This window comes from Triplophysa dalaica, chromosome 3 (assembly GCF_015846415.1).
Source record: "Triplophysa dalaica isolate WHDGS20190420 chromosome 3, ASM1584641v1, whole genome shotgun sequence".
NCBI lineage: Eukaryota > Metazoa > Chordata > Actinopteri > Cypriniformes > Nemacheilidae > Triplophysa > Triplophysa dalaica.
In genome coordinates this window covers 12,499,861-12,518,518 of record NC_079544.1, presented here as the reverse complement: position 1 = coordinate 12,518,518, position 18,658 = coordinate 12,499,861, and the positions used below count along the sequence as shown (strand labels likewise).

Here is an 18,658-nt window from a genome sequence, read left to right as displayed (position 1 = left end):
GTCTGAAACTCAACCCACACCAACTTTTATAAGACTCTGGAATATAAGTGTGTGAGATAACTCCGTTTATAAAATGATTCAAAAATCATATTTTTTTTTACTATCAATCAAACTGAAGTTGGTTTGTTTTGATTTCAGCCATGAAAAACAGCTTACTAACATAATAAAAACATGAGAATATAATAAAAAAACATGATTTTCGAAAAATGTTAAAAATTTAGTTATTTCGTTTTGGAACCAAACTCTTCATATGCAGAACAATGACACTTGTCACTACAACTTGGGCTAGTTTATTATTCTCATTTATTTGCTAAATTTAGTTAAAATAAGCTTTCCTAAATTTTACTTTGACTTTTTACAGAATTATGTGAAATTTAACAAAATTTGACATTTGTAAAATTCAAGTACACATAATTGACCTGCATTGGAACTGGAAAATTATATGTATGACAGAAATCCAGATGCAGTAATGTACTAGTTGGTGAAATGGTCTTATACCATGTCATTTTTGCTGCTTACTGCTACAAATACCATCACTAAAAGGTTGCAAGAAGAAAAGCTAATTCAAGAAGAAAATGATTTTGTTCAGGTTTAATTGGAAAAGGGTTTCTTCTCTTAATCAAGTTAATTGAACGTTTTTTAGTGGCCTCATTAATATTTTGACAAGTAAACAGATTCCAAAGCAATACACTTTTATGTGATGCACTTTTTTTGGACACATGATAGAGACATCATAGCACAGACAGGTTGAGTGTTGGGACACACATACAGAAAATGAGCAGGAAATGACAGCAGTGGTTGATGAGACAGGTAATGGAGGTGATGTTCTGTGAGACACCTTCAAGCTGTCTTACCTCGTATCGGTGAACCCCCTAGGTGAAGGAAATTGAATGCAAACAAGATTGGAAAATAAGTGTTAGTAGATAAAGAGAGGAAAACAGAAAAAGGGAATCAAATGAAAGCAAGCTTAATTAAACAGAGAGGAATAAAGTTGAGATAGATATAGTTCTCTGAAGATTAGTTGCATGTAGGCTGCCTGCTGTAACGAAATTCACTTGGTGAGACGAAAATTCACTTGGTGAGAATATTTGAGGGCAAATGTTCCTTGTGGTATAATTTTGAGGCAGTTTAGATGCCTGTCAAATCTGCTGCTTTAATAGATATTTAGAAAACAGTTTAGAAAACAATGTGGATTTTCGCCCACGCTTTTGTGGCTCGTACTGTAGTATTGCTAAGAAAGGCACAGATTGTAAGGTACATATTTCGTCTGAATGTTTCTGTAACGTGACGCATTTAACAAGGCAACAAAGTAATCGACCCAAAAAATTAGGACAACACCCGATTTTAAGTAGATGTGCTTTAGCAGAGGACAGACACCTGAATGTAGGGAGGGTGAACATTTTGTCCGATGAATCATCATCACTTTAAACCTTTTGTTTATTAACATTAACCAGTGTTAAATAACTCAATACAAAGATTTAAAAAAGCGGCATTAACTACAAAATTACTAACATAGCCTATGTTGACTAAATAGATTTTGGACAATGGTTTAAAATGTCACTCAGACATGTGGTAAAAGTAATTGCATTTTGAAAGATTACAAAACCAGCATTTTTGTCCTTTCAAAATATCAATTAAAATCAATCAAGTTTCAATTAGCTTTATGTATTTTTAAGAATATAATCTCAAACTGAAACGAGACAGAGCAATGATGTATCTCAAGATAAAAACACATGAAACAGAGTTCACCCCAAAGCCCAATTTCTGAAACTGTTGACTGTTTCTAAGCGAGTTAGAGTAGATGCTGACTTGAGAAACCAGAGTCTGAGCTCCTCTGTGGAGCTTCCCTCTAAATGAAGTAGATTAAGTGGAGAGGGACAAACGGAGTCAGTCAGGAGCCATTAATCCCGCCTGGGCAAAGTCCTGCTCATCCGTCTGATCCTGGGTCAGACCTGAGCTGTCTATCCATTAGGCAGGTCTACAATGTAAATAGAGCAGTGGATTGATATATTCCCATATTCCCACAAGGATGCCTACAACTATCCAAACCATTTTCACATTAGTGCATCGTATTACCCCTTTGACTTTATGGCCATGTTAATACTTTTCTCTTTCTGTGGCTTGCAGAGTCAAACTGGCAAACATAAAACTGACGTTACGTTTTTTAAGCAATACTGCATAGACAGACTCTAAACTGAATGCAGATTGTTGCTGTGGGTCGCAGGACTAAGAAGATGTTTCATCAATACCTGAACGAAGCTGCTTAATTCGCCCGTTGCTGCTGCTGATGTCTACAGGCAGGAAGTCCTTAAACCAGGTGATCTCCGGGTCAGGGTTGCCACTGGCGGCACACAGCATGGTGGCGGTTCTTGTGCGCTCGACCACCTTCAGCTGAGGACCCATGTCTATGGTGGGAAAGCCGGCAGGAATCTGGTTTTCTGCAGAATGAAAATGAGAGTCAAATGAGTGTAACTGCAGTTGTCTAAAGAAAATGTGTGCCTGCTGTATGCAGGGCTTGGAAGTAACTGAAGTAACTTTGCAAAGCAAATCAGAGCTTCATTAGTTCACCAAATCAATTTACTGGACAGAAAAAAAACCTTCCTCTGCATTAGATCAAAAGGATGGCCAGGCCGATCCACAAGCAGTTTGTTTTGGCTGCTGTTACTCTTTAAGTTAAAGTTTGTTGTAACTCTTAATTGAACTTTATGTTAAGATGAACTAAAAAAACAGAAAATTCTTAAAACACAAAGAAAAGAAAGTCATTAATACACAAAGAACTGCAAATTCTTGAAGATGTAGTTCACCTCAAAAATGACATTTCTGTCAACATTATTTTAAACTTGTATGACTTTCTTTCGTCTGCAGAACTCAAAAGAAGATATTTTGGAGAATGTTGGAAACTGAACAACTGCGGCACCCATTGACTTGTGTCTGTACAATAGAAGTGAATGGGTGCCAGCGCCGGTGGTTATAAGGATTTTTTTTTTAAATATCTTCTTTTGTGTTCTGCAGAAGAACGAAAGTCATACAGGTTTGAAATGAGAAGATTAAATGATGACAGAATTTTCACTATCCCTTTAATGCACAACTAACCGCAGCGCTTGAAAGGCAAAACCTTATCACAAATACCTATAATTATCTCACATACATACGTCATGTTTTGTAACTCATTTGAGCCTGAGGTGTGCCATCTGTTTTTTTTAAGATTTCTAAGTATATTTAAACCACAACTATATTTTCATAATTAACACTAATTATAGAAGTAAACATATTAAAATGAAGTGGGTGAGGGTGTAAACATTCAGTTTCCGAAGACAGAAACCCATTTGAAATGCAACGGCTGTAAAACTGGTTTAAAATATGCATTTGGCTTAAACACAAGCACAAATGTTTGGGTGAAAGCCCAGCATGCGTAATATTCACACTCACAGTAGCCACAGCATCACATTTTTTTTGATGCCAAGGTAAGCCTAAGAGCAACCCGGCTCTATGTATTTTAGGACAGACTCCTGAATGTGACACAGACTTCAGTGCTTCTAACACACGTTAGGTGCTCTCATCAAGCAATGAACAGATTATATTGGATTAAAGTGATCTCTTTTTTCATCCTGTTCAGAATGAATTCTTTGGTGCATTAATTCCTAAAGGTATACGCAACGCAACACATGTAATTGAAACCGAACTGAATAGCTCTCATGAAAAGAACTCGACTTCAAATTTAAGACCGGTGTTCCAGGACAATGTAAATCAGAAGCGCGCGTAACACCGTGGGCAAAACGCAAAAGGGTTATTTCATGAATCGCTAACTCTCTTATGAAAACATCGAACAGGGAACAATTCAGGGGGGGCGGAAAATGTTGCGCATTCGTGGATACTGAGTTACATTCAACAAAGAGTCTGTACAGGAGGGAACATTTCAATACATAGTAACTCGCAATATGAGTTGGTTCGAGTTCTGCCTCATTAAGAAGCAAAAGCAGCAATATTCTTTTCAGTGTGTGACCTTCAGCGCTGTCATGTACTGAGACATACAATTCTGTCTCTTTAACTTTGAGAGAGGTCAACTGCCTGTATTAGTGTGGGTTGTATGACTGAGCTGGTCCCTGTCTCTGAATAAATGCAATACATTTTCTTGAAAAAGTGCATCACTCAGTACAAGCCAGCAAGTCAGAAATCAAGTCAGAAACAGCAAAAATATCTGGGAGAAAACCAACTGTTTTGTTCCTCAGTACAGCGTGAAGAGTTGTTATGCTCTAGGCTTGCTCAAAAACAGCAAGCCATTGGCATTTTAAGGCATTGAACCAATAGAAAAAAGGAAACATGTTTTAATGTCATCTGATTTTATCTTTTATTAGTGTCATGGAGAGCAAACTACAATATTATGAGATTTCATACAAAAAGTTCACGCACACTTTGTGTGGTGGTTAATGTGGGGTTTGCTACTAATATTTGCTTCTTAGCAATGTTTATAATAATGACACAAGCTTCCCAACAAGCACAGTGAGCTTGAAAAACAGAAATAGAATTTTAAGACATTTTGAGAATGAGTTAGAAAGAACAGTGGTAACTGATGGTTATGTAGTGCATTGCCTTTGTCACACTTTTGTCACTTATACCATATTAATATGCATGAGGTTTTAAAAAACTTTTTTATTTATAAATGCTATCTTTGTACTCGTCTATATAGCTGAGCACGGACTCCATTACGGAGATGAATAGGTAGAAGTGGGAAAAGTCGACAAAACGCCCCACTCCATCCCGACTCTCTGCAGATTTAAGCATCATAGATGTGGGCGCCACAGCAGATGGTGGTTTGAATTTAAAAAGCCTGCCAACGCTACTTTCATTGTTTCCCCGAAGCAGTTCTGACAAGGCGCTTGGCTTCGACTGGGTGATACATTCGGCGGGTAATTGGGATGCCATCTTGGAAGGAGCAGAGAGAAACTTGAGAGCGGACAGAATGAAGAGGAAGTGGGAGGTAAAGCCAGAGAGTTTTGCTGAAATGTTCCAGCAAACAGTCAATATGAATGTTCCAGTGCACAGAAACTGAACTTTGATATCAGTGATGTCATGTTCTGACATTCTTCTTCTGTTTCACCTTTATTGAAAGCAACTGGCTGATGTCATGGTATATGAGAAGCATCAAACCTGACAATTACAGACAAAGACTAAAGGCTCAAATTTTTATGCAACGTCAACACCTTACGTGCATCGAATAACCCCCCCCCCCTCAAAAAATGCAGGGTTTAGCCTACTTTTCAAGAGAAACAAAGACTTGGCAGCTGAATTGCAATTCACAGTTTTGTGAATATAGCGACAACCTGATCGTGTGGGATCGTTTTCAACTCCCTGTGGGTGTTCGCCGGGAATTCGTATGGTGGGTGTGGACAACTATGCCAACTGCTCAGTCATAATTCAATTTTGTGGCTCAATGTTTTTTCCATTGTTGTCAAAGTTAATATTTACTAAGCTTAGGTTGCTATTTTCAGGTAACAATAAAGGCCCTTTCAACATGACTTGAGTCAATGTTCACCAATTCACTGAACTCTACACGACAAAGCATCAAGACTGACACCACCAGCAGTGTCACGCAGAATGCGTCAATATGACAAGAGTTCAACAGTTGCGACTCTGACCTTTGTTGTTACTTACAAACTGTTCAAAGCACAGTAACATCTTATTTCTTTTAGCTTTTTCCACTGTCTATCTTACAACCTTGTAAAATCTCCCCGCTGAAAAAGTGGAACCCTGCCCAAAACACTATAGAATCTGTAATGTAAATGTTCCCAATAAAATAGCATTATGAACCTTGAGCTCTTTCCATTAAAACCATTAGAAAACGAAACATTTTTGTAGTGAGTTTTGGGCATTATTCTAATACAATCTAATATCCCACCAATAGAATCCATCACATACCAGTAGAACCATTACAGTTTTCATTAAAACTAATACCAATCCTTTTAAAACTATCAAAACCACTTTAACTTCTTAAATGGTTTTTAATATTTTTTTTCAGAATGGGTTTCCACTTCCTTACATAAGATGTTGTTGTGTAGCTCCTTCCAGATCCTTTAGGGCAAGTAGTCAAGACCTTGTGATAACCTCTATCAACAGGTATCACACACTTACAATAGCATCCAATCAAATTTTCTTTCTGAAAGGGAGATCTGCTGTTGCCATTCAGAGACCAAGGGAGGGTATTTAATGAGACCTTACCCGAGCGATAAGCCCTTGCAGGCCTTTGCAGATGGCAATCTATTGTACTATCTCCTCGGCTGTGGAACAAGGCCAAGAGCATCCGAGCTTCATCGAAGCGTATGACCATATAAAAAGGAACTAACAGAGTAGCAAACCATAAACCCATCTAAAATCAGCTGCATGGAAATAAATATCGACATTGTTCTTGCCGCAAAGCAGTGAACTGCAAGCGCCATGGCTTATAAGCGATCTAATAAAATGTGATCAATGTAAAAGCAGAAGCTTGGAGGTTGAAAATATCATCCTGCAGTTAAGCGAATTATGAGTGAATCAAACTGATGACAATGGCCGACAAACAAAGGTGCATCGTTGCAAAACAGAACAATGCGACCGTTATGAGAAAAACAATACCATTCAGGTGGACAGGATGAAGTAGGGCAGTCTGCGATGTCCTAAAGGCAGATAAAGGGAACGATGAAGCAAATGTGAAATCGAGGCTCCCATAAAAAAGCGATTCGGCAATGCACAAGCACAAGTCTCCTCAGTACTGGGTCAGAAACATTACAGTAGAACAGACATGAGGATAAACACGAGTTCAGCGTGGGAGGATAAGAGGGCAATGGAGGACAAGAGGGGTACATGCCAACCTCCTGCCAGCTCCAATTACTAAAGAGAATAGAGCATTACATACGGGTGATGGGTCTAATCAGAACCCCGCTGAAGAGACAAGTCTCCGTCCCCAGACCCCACTGTGAAACAGCCTGAGTGCTCTCCACGTTCACGTCAGGCAGAGTTATTCTCACCCCGCACATACACGTCGCTGCAGAAGAGGATGCTCAAACGGTGATGAAGCACCGAGGGGAACTCGTGCAGACATCAAGCGGTTCTTCAGAGAAGGATCGTGTGTGTTAACATCCACAAAGCATGCAAAGGTTATAGAAAATCTATCAATTTGAAACCCAAACATTCTTGCATGTCAAAATCATCCGACCTAAAATGTACTGTGGAAGAGCTAAACACAAACGATGCGACTCTTTTAATGAGAATGTGAGAAACAAATGCCCTTGTAATCTTCATAGGAGTGTGTGAGATGAGAGTGATGGATGATATCAATTAAAGGTGACATCTCTTTTGATGGAGGGAGATAGAAGTTAATCTGTAATGATATATGACAACATCACGCCATCCATTTGCCTATATCTCTTCATTTCAAGAGAAGAGTCAAGGTTTGTCATCCTACCAGAGACTTCACCTTGCCCACAAAACTTGCAAAAACTCAGGTTCATTAGCTTATCACTGAAAACACACAAATACACACACAGCAAACAGCATTTCTGTTAATAGTGCTACCAAATGGAATGAAAAATCTAACAATTGGACCTTATTGATATAACAAGCTAAATAAGTAAAGTCTTAATACAATTATTCTTAGATGAATAACAGCATTAAGTTCAACAGTTTAAGCAAGAAATTACTCACATACTTTTCATAAATACATCCCTTTGTTTCTAACAATGTTTTACCGTCTGATAAAACACAGTCACATTCTAAAAATTACAGACGTGTCGGACGTCTAAAAAAAGGTAGGGATGCACGTTAAATGGACATTTTTTGTGTTATCGGTATCGGCCGACAATAAAATTTATGCCGATAAATTATGAATCATTTCCTCTGGTAAAACCACTTCAGCTGCACGCTGCTCACAGTTAAAATACAGTGCTGTCTATCTGTCATGATCATTCACTTACTGTTATTAGCAAAATACTGTTAATGTAGGTGTGTAGATATTTATAAATGTGTATATTTTAAGAACAAAAGCTGATTGCTTGCTGAATGCTTTCTGTCTTACATACCAAAAATGTGTTATGGTTTAAGAATCTGTAGGCTTGGTTCGTGATTTTCTGGGAAAAAAAGAGAATTGATAGTTACCTTTTTTTCTGCAGTGAATGTTTTCAAATAAAAGCAGTTTTCCACATTTTGTCTTTTGTTTTGGTCTCAGAAAATGTTATATTAATATTTAGACACTATACATAGGCCAATATGTAGATTATCGGCTTCCAGTGTTAAAATATTATCGGTTAACGTTATCGGCCAAAATTTACATATCCGTGCACATCTAAAAAAATGAGTGCCAAAGAGACAGTTTTAACAGTCTTTGGGAAGCCAACCGACCAAAATGGCTAACACTAATAATTTAACATTGAAAACCTGTACACCATTCCTCTTAAATTTCATAAGTGGTTATGAAAAACCTAAAGAAGACAATTGCCAGTGAGAGTTGGCAGACTCTGAACAAAACAGCATTCAGGCAAGATGACATCAGCGTTAGGTGATATCAGTGATCGCCTAGATATCAACTGGTCAAACAGAACACTGCTTTGCCTACACACTGATGTAAGATAACATTGACATGATATTACATTTGCATGTTTGGAGTCACTTTTAACACGATGCCAGACAGACGTCATTTAGTTCTACGGCAACAACAGAAGTTAAACGCTCCAGGGAAGCAATTCAATTTGTCAAAAACAGCACTTTTAAAGTAAACCGTACATGCAACTTGACTATACCTAGGTACTTATTATTTACTAATACTAAAACTATTGAAACATTTTGTTTTAATGAAATCAAACAAAATATTTTGTTTTTTGTATTATTTGAAACCATTAAACTAAACGAAAATCAAATAAAAATAAATGGAAGTTACAGATCAATATAAAATGTAAACAAATAAATAACAAAAACTAAACAACTTATAAAAAAAAACAAAAAACTATAACTATAACTCTGGACTCTTGTTTTCTACAGTTGGCCGTAAGCATGTAACAACGCAATAACCAAACAGCTCAAAGTGCTTATCCTCCCTTAAAAATGCTCTCTAAATAGACAGCTATCTAGTTTTTATAACTTAACTATAAGGCAACTATTAATTCGCTGTATTCATTTTAACTGACGCACTAAAAACCAATAGTCGCTCATCCCCAACAGTTTTATATAGCATAACAGGCCGCAGCTCGTACTCCATGGACACCTGCAGTAAATAACAAAGCAACGTGTGCAAAGGTGAACGGCGCCCTAGAAACGACGGAGCGTGTCTGTGGTATTTCACCAGCGTGCTGTTTATCGAAGTCAGTCGCAGGGAAAGAGGTGTAATGCATGCCATGACCTTTGAAATAATACACTTTTTCTAGCTGGCCAGAATATTCAGCCTGACTTCTCATCCGACAGTCACTTAATCAATGCTGCGCAGGTGCGTTGCTTGCCTCTCTCTTTCTCTACACACACGAGGTCTTTCTGTTTTCTCTGTCTCGCCCTCTTCTCTGTGTCCTCCAGCTTCTTGCGTCTCATGATGATCTACAGCTCTGCCACAGGCACACGGCTATTATTTATGCTACACAACACTGGTTTGTACATAACAGCACATGTGTGAACCATTACCATAACGTAAGGGGGATCTGCTCACTCCACTCGAGTGCAATGGCCCGAGTCACCTTGAGTGTGAAAATCAAGGTGAAAAATCGGCCATGTTACGGAGAGTCTTGTTTAGATGGGAAACACGGTCAGTGCAGCATTCAACCATCATGAATTGTACAGAGCTTAAGTGTTTAGATTTGAAATGACATATTATTCACCCTCATGTCATTTCAAACCTCTATGACTATCAGTCTTCTGCAGAACACAAAAGAAGATATAAAAAAAAAAGATTGGATCCCATTGACTTCCAATATGTGTACACAAAACCACAGAGGTTTCTCAAAATATCTTCTTTCCTTTTCTTTCACAGAAGGAAGAGTACAGTACAGATTTTGTATGACCTCTTTATTTTTGGGTTAACAATCCCTTTAAGTCACATGAACCGTGATCCTTGCTATCTGGTATGTGGTATTTTGGAGAATTCTCTGACTGTACAAAAATCTGTGCAGAGCAGTATAAGCTGTGAGATTTAAAATGTCAAACATATTTCCCAAAAGCAGTTTTGTCACATTTGGTTGTGCACTTAAATATAAATGACCACAAAGCAAACAAAGATAGACTAAAAGCCACAATACAATTTCCTACTAGTAGGTAAAAACAATGGTAGCATACGGTGGGTGTGTAAATACAAGCCCATCCGCTGCTGAATGTGACAGCCTTTACTTATTCTTTCAGTCTGATAGAAAGAATAACACAGATCAAACACATGAACCTCTCTATTAACACATCTTTCGACGGAGCCATAGAGCTCTGAAACTGCACTAATTAAACAGTGAAGATAAACCAGATTATAAACTGTCGCTGCTACACTTACACCCCAATCTTTAATAATATCAAGCTATGCCTATTTCCGTTCTCTTACGGTTTATTATAACATATAGCGGAGGGATGGCAATCGCCTGTAATAAGAATGCCTATATAAAATATCCCTTAATATTTTAGTTTTAGTCAATTCTTAAAAGCAATCAGACACTCAAGGCCATGCTGTATTGTAAATACACATGGCACGGTTTTCACATCACGACTGATAGTTAGTCATGACTATATTCACAATACAACATGTGACAATCTCAGTGCAGCAAACATGAAAAAACGTCTGCTCTCCTAAGGTCAATTTATCAGTTCCGATTGAGCAACTACTTGTACCTCACCTGCTCATGGGACTAGATTAGTTCATTACTTTAACTCATTCAACACCTATGATCCCCTCACCCTAAAGCTATGCTGACCAGGCTGCTGGACGTCCAACAACTCAAAGTGTGAACTGCTCCAATTACTCAGCCCAGTGAGCATGGCCGCCAGAGCCACAGAGTTGCACAATTACCAGGGCAACATCAGTCAGTGAACGGCTACAAAGAGCTACAGAGAATAGTAAACCAGTACTACAGACATCCTCACACATTTAAAGCCTGCAGAGGTCATTTCCTTCACACTAGACTGGACCAGAAAGACATAGAGGTCGTAAACGTATCTGTGAAAAACAGTATAGCTACACAGCTACAAACATGTTCAGTCAGGATTAATTACGGATGTTAGTCATATTAATGAAAAAAAACTTTTATAAAATGTGTTCAAGGCTGAAAGTTAAAGCATCAATTGAAATTAGCGAATCGGTTCTTAAAGCCCTTGAAGATGCGGCCGAAGATGCCGATACCATCTCCAGGTGGACGATACCACCCCACCATATTGCACGAGTCCTTGGGAGAGGCCGCGCATGACAGACGCAGTTTGTATCTGTCAAACGCTCATGATCTAAAGCGCCGGGCTTCAAGCCAGCAGATGGTGGGAGAAATTAAACTCGTGACACGGACCGTTGAATGGAGCTGAGGAAGCGGTTGGAGATCACACCTGCGGAGAATAGAGGGTCTGCGTCGGTTGCGTGAAAGCTCCTCCCTGTCATGTGGGTAAACAAATGCTGCCCTACCAGTGAAAGACCAGGTAATTCATTCAAGCAACCGACCTGCACCTGCCATTCATGTCAAGAAAGAATTCAAAAGCCAGCTGTAAAGAAAACAAGCCACAACGACAAAACACCTTTGGATGACAGGTGGTACTTAACCTGACAAATATGGCTTTGCTAGTATGAAAACAACTGAGTAGGCCTACCAGTATTGTATATCTTATCTATTTTTAGGACTTAAGGGGATTGTTCACCCAAAAATGAATATTATACCATCATTTTCACCCCCTTTGTCATTTCAAACCTGTATGACTCTCCCTTTTTGCAGAACACAAAAGAAGATACTTTGAAGAATGTTGGTAACCAAACAGTGCTGGTGCTATGCGTTTTTCCCACGATAGGCGCTCGGTCGAACGCCGGCGACAATCTTGGGAAAAACGCATAGCACCAGCACTGTTTGGTTACCAACATTCTTGTAGAAAATTAAAAGTTGAAAAATGCTCAACGTGTAGCAGAATGCTCACCTGCAGCGGGCGTTTTCAGCCGAGCTGCCTACGTTTTCAGCCACCTTTATGCGCTTCAGTGGACACAGCCACTTATAGTCCAAGACCTCCAAAAAGGTGCTTTAAAGGGTTCTTTGATGCCATAGAAAGGTTCTTAATGGAACCAAAAGGTACTTCTGTTTAAAAAAAAGGTTCTTTGTTGCAAAAATGGTTCTTAAAATTATAAAAAAGTAAGACAGAGATGTTTTTTTAAAGAATCTGTGACTAAACGATTCTTTGTGGAACCAAAAATGGTTCTTCTATGGCATCGCTGTAAATATCCTTTTAAGCACCTTTATTTTTAAGACTGTGTAACTGGCTCTTATCGAGCAATGTTTGGCAGTTACGCCATCAGGTTCGGGCCTCTTTGATGGACAGGGGCTCCAGGTGATTTGGAAGAGTACCTGTGGAGTTTTTGAAGGGGGAATCTAATGAGGAAACTCTATCCTCTAAAAATCTCACTGATCCATCATTCAAAAGCATTCCTGTGGGTTCAGAGAACAGTGGAAGTCTTTCTAATATCTCACTACATGATACATGAAAGCACACACATAGTCATCTTTATGTCAGTCAGAGAAAGGACAAGACCATGGAATGAACTGACAGAAAAAAAGAGAGGAAACTTTCCCACCTAAATAAGGTAGTCATTTTTTGTCTCTGTGCTTATTTGCATTCAGAACTAACAGGTTATTTATGGACGAGACAAGCAAAGACAGTTAACTAAAAAGACTGGAGGCAAAACCAAGAGTGACTCCTATTTCATACACACGCCAAAGTGATAAATTCAGATATTCACTCCTGCGCTGAAACGTGAAGCACGTACGTGGCCACACGCTAAGGTTCAAAATGATACCATCTTAATGTGGTTTGGACAATTATTTGGAGAATAATCCAACTGAACAATGTGAAATGAACGTACATCCAACTAACCGCTCTGCATTCTGTCTTCGCTTCAGACCTTGAGTAATGTCAAATCTTGCTACAGTGAAACGAGAAGCAGAACAGGAGCGCTGCTAGTCAAAGTCATTATGAATTCACACAGAGCCCCGTGCTGGCATCCGTACAATGTGATTACAAGAGAGGCATGGCGAATTTTTATTCAACAGCTGTGAGCAACTAACGCCCACAACCTTGGTGCAAGTGCAGCCTGGAAGTGAAACCTGTTGGTATTCTTCACGACATCTAGTTTGTGGAGACACGGGGGCCCTGAAGGCATGTTACAATGCATCAGTGGCCTTCTGTGTTAAAGGATTTCATCGCTTACACTTCCAGAGCAAAGAGTAACTAGAAAAATCTGTAATTACTGAATGATTTCTTTGCGTAACCACCATCTGCTTGAGTCGGGATCAATCGCGCAATGTTCACAATAATTGTTTAAGCGTTGTGATTCAAGTAACCAATTAGAGAGGCAGACGCTGTGACTCACAGACTCCTAAACTGTGAACAACCTGCTAAATACAGGTGGCAGTGACTGAAGTTCCTTCAACAAGTTCTAGCGCATCAACTAAAGTTCGCAAAGCAGGTCATCGGAGTTCTTTGTCAAGAAGTTTATGTGTGAGATGTGACTGTTTAACTTTCTTAACCGCAAACAGCTTGTTGTTTTCACAGCTCTGTCTTTTCTTGCCGCCTCATTACAACCATGACTATCCATATAGGCCACTTTAAAGGGACGGTTCACCCAAAAATGAAAATCTTGTCATTATTTACTCACACGCATGTCATTTCAAATCTGTATTACTTTTTTTCTTCTGCATAAGCAAGAAAGTCATACAGGTTTGAAATGACAAGAGGGTGAGTAAATGATGACAAGATTTTCATTTTTGGCGAGCTTTACCTTTAGGAGTTTAACTAAAAAGCTGCCAGTTTTTTTCAAGTCAAACTGTGATCAAAATGAATGCGATATACTACATAATTTCTCTATTTCTTCTTTTAAGATTTCTTCTGGGCATTTTGCTTCTATTTGTACAGCTCAGTAAGAGAAAAGACAGGAAGCGAAGTGGGAGAGAGAGAAGGGGGTTGGTTCGGGAAAGGACCAAGAGACGGGGAAACCGAACCGGGGTCGCCCGATGCACAACCGCGCTAACATCATTTCTATGACCTTAAGATCAGAGACCGTATTCTTAAAGCTTCTAAGAATCCTCTAGGAAAGCACTTAATTTAGCTTAAAAACTTCTACATAGGAGTCTTGGCTTATAAACACTTTTCGTGTTTCGTACATTTTCTCCGCTGCTAAAGAAACTCTTAAGTCTCTTAAATGTCCTCCTCGCTGCTACTAAATTTTTGGATTCCTTAATGAATTACTGATTTCTTTACTAGTATCTTTTCTTTAATTCTAAGGGGAAACGCCCATATTTCTTAGAATTTTGTCGCTAGGAGCAACTCTTTGCGCTAAGATTGTTCATGAATACGGGCCATGAGAAATTTTTGTATTTATAGCCCAGATCCCCATGACCATTGAAATGTGGCACAGAGGACATCCTTTAGTAAGTCATCAGAGTACATCATTATCATTCAACTTCTCCTTTGCGCTGGTCTTTAAGCATCGCTGTAGGACAGAAATGATGCATTGCTAGCTATGAACAACGAGCTATATATAGAGTTCATTCTCTGTCCTGCTGTATCCTGTGGGCGTCCAGCTAAGCCACTTCACCGTGGAGAGCAGCTAAAGAGCAAACCGCCTGCCCTTAATATGGCACCTCTATCTCTTCCGCTTCCTGTTTCTGGCCAGAGAGCTCCTGCCATCACACCTTCTTCATTAAAGTCTGCTCATTTCAACTAACTGGACTTTGTCTGCTCCTACGCTGGGATAAAAACTTCAAGCGAATAAAACTGAGGGCTTGTGTTTAATAACAAATACACTGTGGGGGCCATTTTTAAATATTCCTTTTATACACTAAAGTGTGATATCACATTCTCATAAAACTTGTGGCACACCCAACATCTTGATGTGTATTAGTAAGCACATAAATTTGGCAATAAAGGGGCTGGACCCCCAGGCAAGTGCATTCCAGAGCAACTGAAAAAATGGGGTCAGAGGTCTTTACTTAAAGCAGAGTTCACTCCCTAACGGTTTGAAATACCACGAGTTCTACTACTGACACAACAATCTTGCCGAAAAGATTGATTGAAAGCATAGAATAGAAGCCTAGTGAGCTTCTATCAGCAATCTCATCTAGTCTCCAGTAAGACAGCATCTTTCAGTTAGTGTAAATGTTCTTATGCTATTAGAAATGCTTCAAATCCTGGCACTTTAATCATAAATCCTATTACAATAATGATTGAATCTTCAATAAAAGGCAGACATATAGTCAGCGACCTAGTCTGGCGCTAATGTACAATCCCTGATGACACACTGTACAAATCAGGTTGCTTTCCAACTCCACCCATTCACCCTTTCCTATCAAATATTATGATTTAAATCATATAAAAGTCCATTACAATATCAAAACCCCAAAATGTATATAAAATAAGCATTTGGGTATTGTATACACCCGTTGTAAATAAAGGGTCAATAGAGGCACATGCTCTTACCCTCCAGCACGGTTAGTTTAGCACTGGTGTTGATTTCTCCTAGGCTGTTGGTGGCTGTGCACTCATAGATGGCCTCGTCCCTGTGCGTCCGAAGCGGCTGGATGCGGAGAACAGACCCTGAGCCATCATCAAATTCAATCACCTGAGAGAGACAGAAAAACAACACTCAGTCAAACCTTCTATTCTTACCTTACAAAAAGATTTCAAAAAATTGAGTCTGAACTGGAGTCTCCAACAGTTTTGAGTTATTCTAATATAAATGTCCAACCAAGGTGTAAATTCTGATGGCTTTATTTCCTCATGTTAAAGAACTGATATTTTACACAGATTTCGAGCAGAGCATACGTGAGTAATGTGAAGTGAAAGCTTAGCAGCGTTTTTGCCTGAAGTCAGAGTGTTTTCACTGATATCCCTCAAGTTAACGTGTAAATGCTGGTCCTTAAAAGAAGCATGCTTTTCTTTGTACTTATTTTTCATTTATAAGTCTCGCGGCAAGACATTTGTGATGTTAAGAACCACAGTGGTTTGGTCGAAAAATCGGTGTGATTAAAGAACGCTGGGAGCAAAAAGAGAAATTGCTGTCGCTCCACTCCACTCACATACTCTGCTTTAACCCTGCTATGGCATTGAACGCTTGAAGTCAACAAGGTGTGTACCGGGCTGTAAAACAAGACACGTCAGAATATGCAAGACTGAATATAGCTTAGCTACAGTACACTCCTAACAGGCGGAGACTATAATTTCTCCATTTGGATTAAGGTTGGGCAAAATAACTGAAAACAATAATTCATGTATCTGCAAAAAAAAACTTGTCAAAAGATCTGAACTGTTTCTCCACAAATGCAGGAAAATAATGATGCCTGCTTATAACTCCAAAACATCATGAGGTCATGACTGTGAAACCATAACACGGACAGGACAGGAAATAATAAGCGGGAGAAAAGAAAAAGGTGTGAGGTGGCTGACGGCAACAGAAGAATATATCAATGCGAGTGTGTAAGGACGAAAATAGTGTCCAGTCAGAGTGATGACGGGAAGTACAAAAGCATCATGGGAGAGACACTGACATGGCAAGGAAATGCAGGGGAAGACAGTTAGTCACCTCGAAACGCTGGGAGCTAACTTTCTTTCCTTTCTTCATCCATGTGATCCGAGGCTTGGGCTCACCCGCTGCTTGGCACACAAAAGATGCCACTCCTCCTGAAATCCCTGTCTGGTCCTCTGGAGACTTGATAAAATGTGGCATACCTAGGAAGGTGAGGTGAAAGCAGACAGAAGGCAAAAAAAGAGAGAAAGGGGGAGAAAGAACAGCCATTAGTTCCTGAATTGTGGTCACACACAACTGTGTAAAAGCAGTTATCAATGGATATCCGTTCACTGGTACAAAGTTAACAACTGATTCATTGTCACAACAACAACTGCAGCTGAGCCTGAGAGAGGCTTTCCACCCCTCAGTCTTTAAGGGGGAAAAAGCCTCTTCACCCTATGACAGCTCAATGAAAAGGTGCCAAAAATGAATATACTGTGATTCATTATCAACCTAATGTCATTCAAATATGACGGGCTTCACGGAGAAATCAGTGAATAGTGACTTCAGTCTGTTCTTCACACAAAGTTATCATATGGCTTCAAAAGCCACAATATACTGCACAAACCCTACAGAAAACTCATATATTATACAGCAGTGGAAAAAATGAAGAGACCATTAGAAAAAAAAAAAAGTGCGCAGGAAAAAAGGTGAAAGGGACTTTTTAACTGTTGAAATGGTATTATGCTTTGTTGCATTCCTCCTTTACATGCGGTAAATTAAGTAACTTTATTGGTAGTTCATTGGTAATGAACGTGCTCTATTCCCGTTTGTAAAAAATAATTCATTATTATTGAGTTTTATTAAGTTTAATTAAGTTTTGAGGCGAGATCTGGTCTAGTATCGTTACGTGATGTTAAAGGAAAATGTACATTAATTTTGGCTTGTGTTTTGAATATATGTTCCCTCTGCATTTCAGCCATTTTGCCAAAACACATTTATTTTGCACATTGTGACTTGAATCTGGCATATTTCCTTTTTTTATTTTTATTTATTATAATCGATATTCAATTCGAAACTAATTCTGTAAATTAATGTTTGATTGTTTTTGGTGCATCAATGTTGCGCTGCACTTTGCCCTATTCCCTTAACCACCTGGTGTTGTCCACACACACAAACGTATGATTCAGTCGACTGTAGGCAAGACTGGACAATTCAGATTCGACGATGCATTTCCTTAGTCGGGGACACCTTCCTATTTACCATTCCATGGTAAAAATATTTATAAAAAAGAATAAAAAAGCAGGTAGATTTATGTACCTGGCTGTCACATCTACACAGAAAAGGAATAACAAAAGATTTAAAGGGGAGATCTTGATATGAGTGGTAACCTAACAACCTTTGGGTTGGTTTGTAAAGACCAGCCACAGCAAGCTGCAGCTCACTATTTTCTGGGAGAGCAGCTTACACACCCTACATCTTTGTCACACATTTACAATAGAAACAACAATCGGACGTGTTTCATCACTGCTCTGACTGGATGGGGCGGTGTGAAGATAAAGACCCACGCGTATTGCCTGAATCAATTCAAACACGTAATGGCTTGTTTTAAAGAACACCAATGTCAGATCAGGTAGAGCAGAGCCATTTGGCAATGTGCGGCTACGACGCAACATTCACAGGAAATGGTGGGAGATGTGGGAGAAAGGTGAAACTCACGGTACAACAAGATATGGATTTCATGGTACTCTGCGATGTTGTGTTCAGGGAAAAACTCACCTTGTTCTGGCTCACCTTGCAGCACAAAAAGATTAATGTACAATGTGACCATATAACACAACAGTAAGTGTGCCAAACAGCAAAGGTGTTAAGAATTTAAGGACTGCCCTTCATCTTCCCCATTAATGATTTATATAAATTATATAAAAAGCACAGCAAATTGATATACAAACAAGAACTTTACATTTTATAAACATTCCTTTCATT

The 18,658-nt window shown here is 39.1% G+C and overlaps 1 protein-coding gene across 9 annotated transcripts in view; it reads right to left on the bottom strand.

Moving 5' to 3' along the window:
- ptprfb (protein tyrosine phosphatase receptor type Fb) overlaps positions 1–18,658 on the bottom strand; it is a 150,362-nt gene that overhangs the window by 56,764 nt on the left and 74,940 nt on the right. For 5 of the 9 annotated variants that reach the window (XM_056743205.1, XM_056743204.1, XM_056743207.1 and 2 more), the window contains exons 3-6: positions 16,748–16,893; positions 15,646–15,787; positions 2,250–2,438; positions 855–872 (exon numbers count right to left, since the gene is read on the bottom strand). In XM_056743205.1, coding sequence (XP_056599183.1) covers positions 855–872; positions 2,250–2,438; positions 15,646–15,787; positions 16,748–16,893 — 495 coding nt within the window. The remainder of the gene's footprint in view (positions 1–854; positions 873–2,249; positions 2,439–15,645; positions 15,788–16,747; positions 16,894–18,658) is intronic. The other 4 variants (XM_056743206.1, XM_056743208.1, XM_056743210.1 and 1 more) reach the window with 1 other exon arrangement.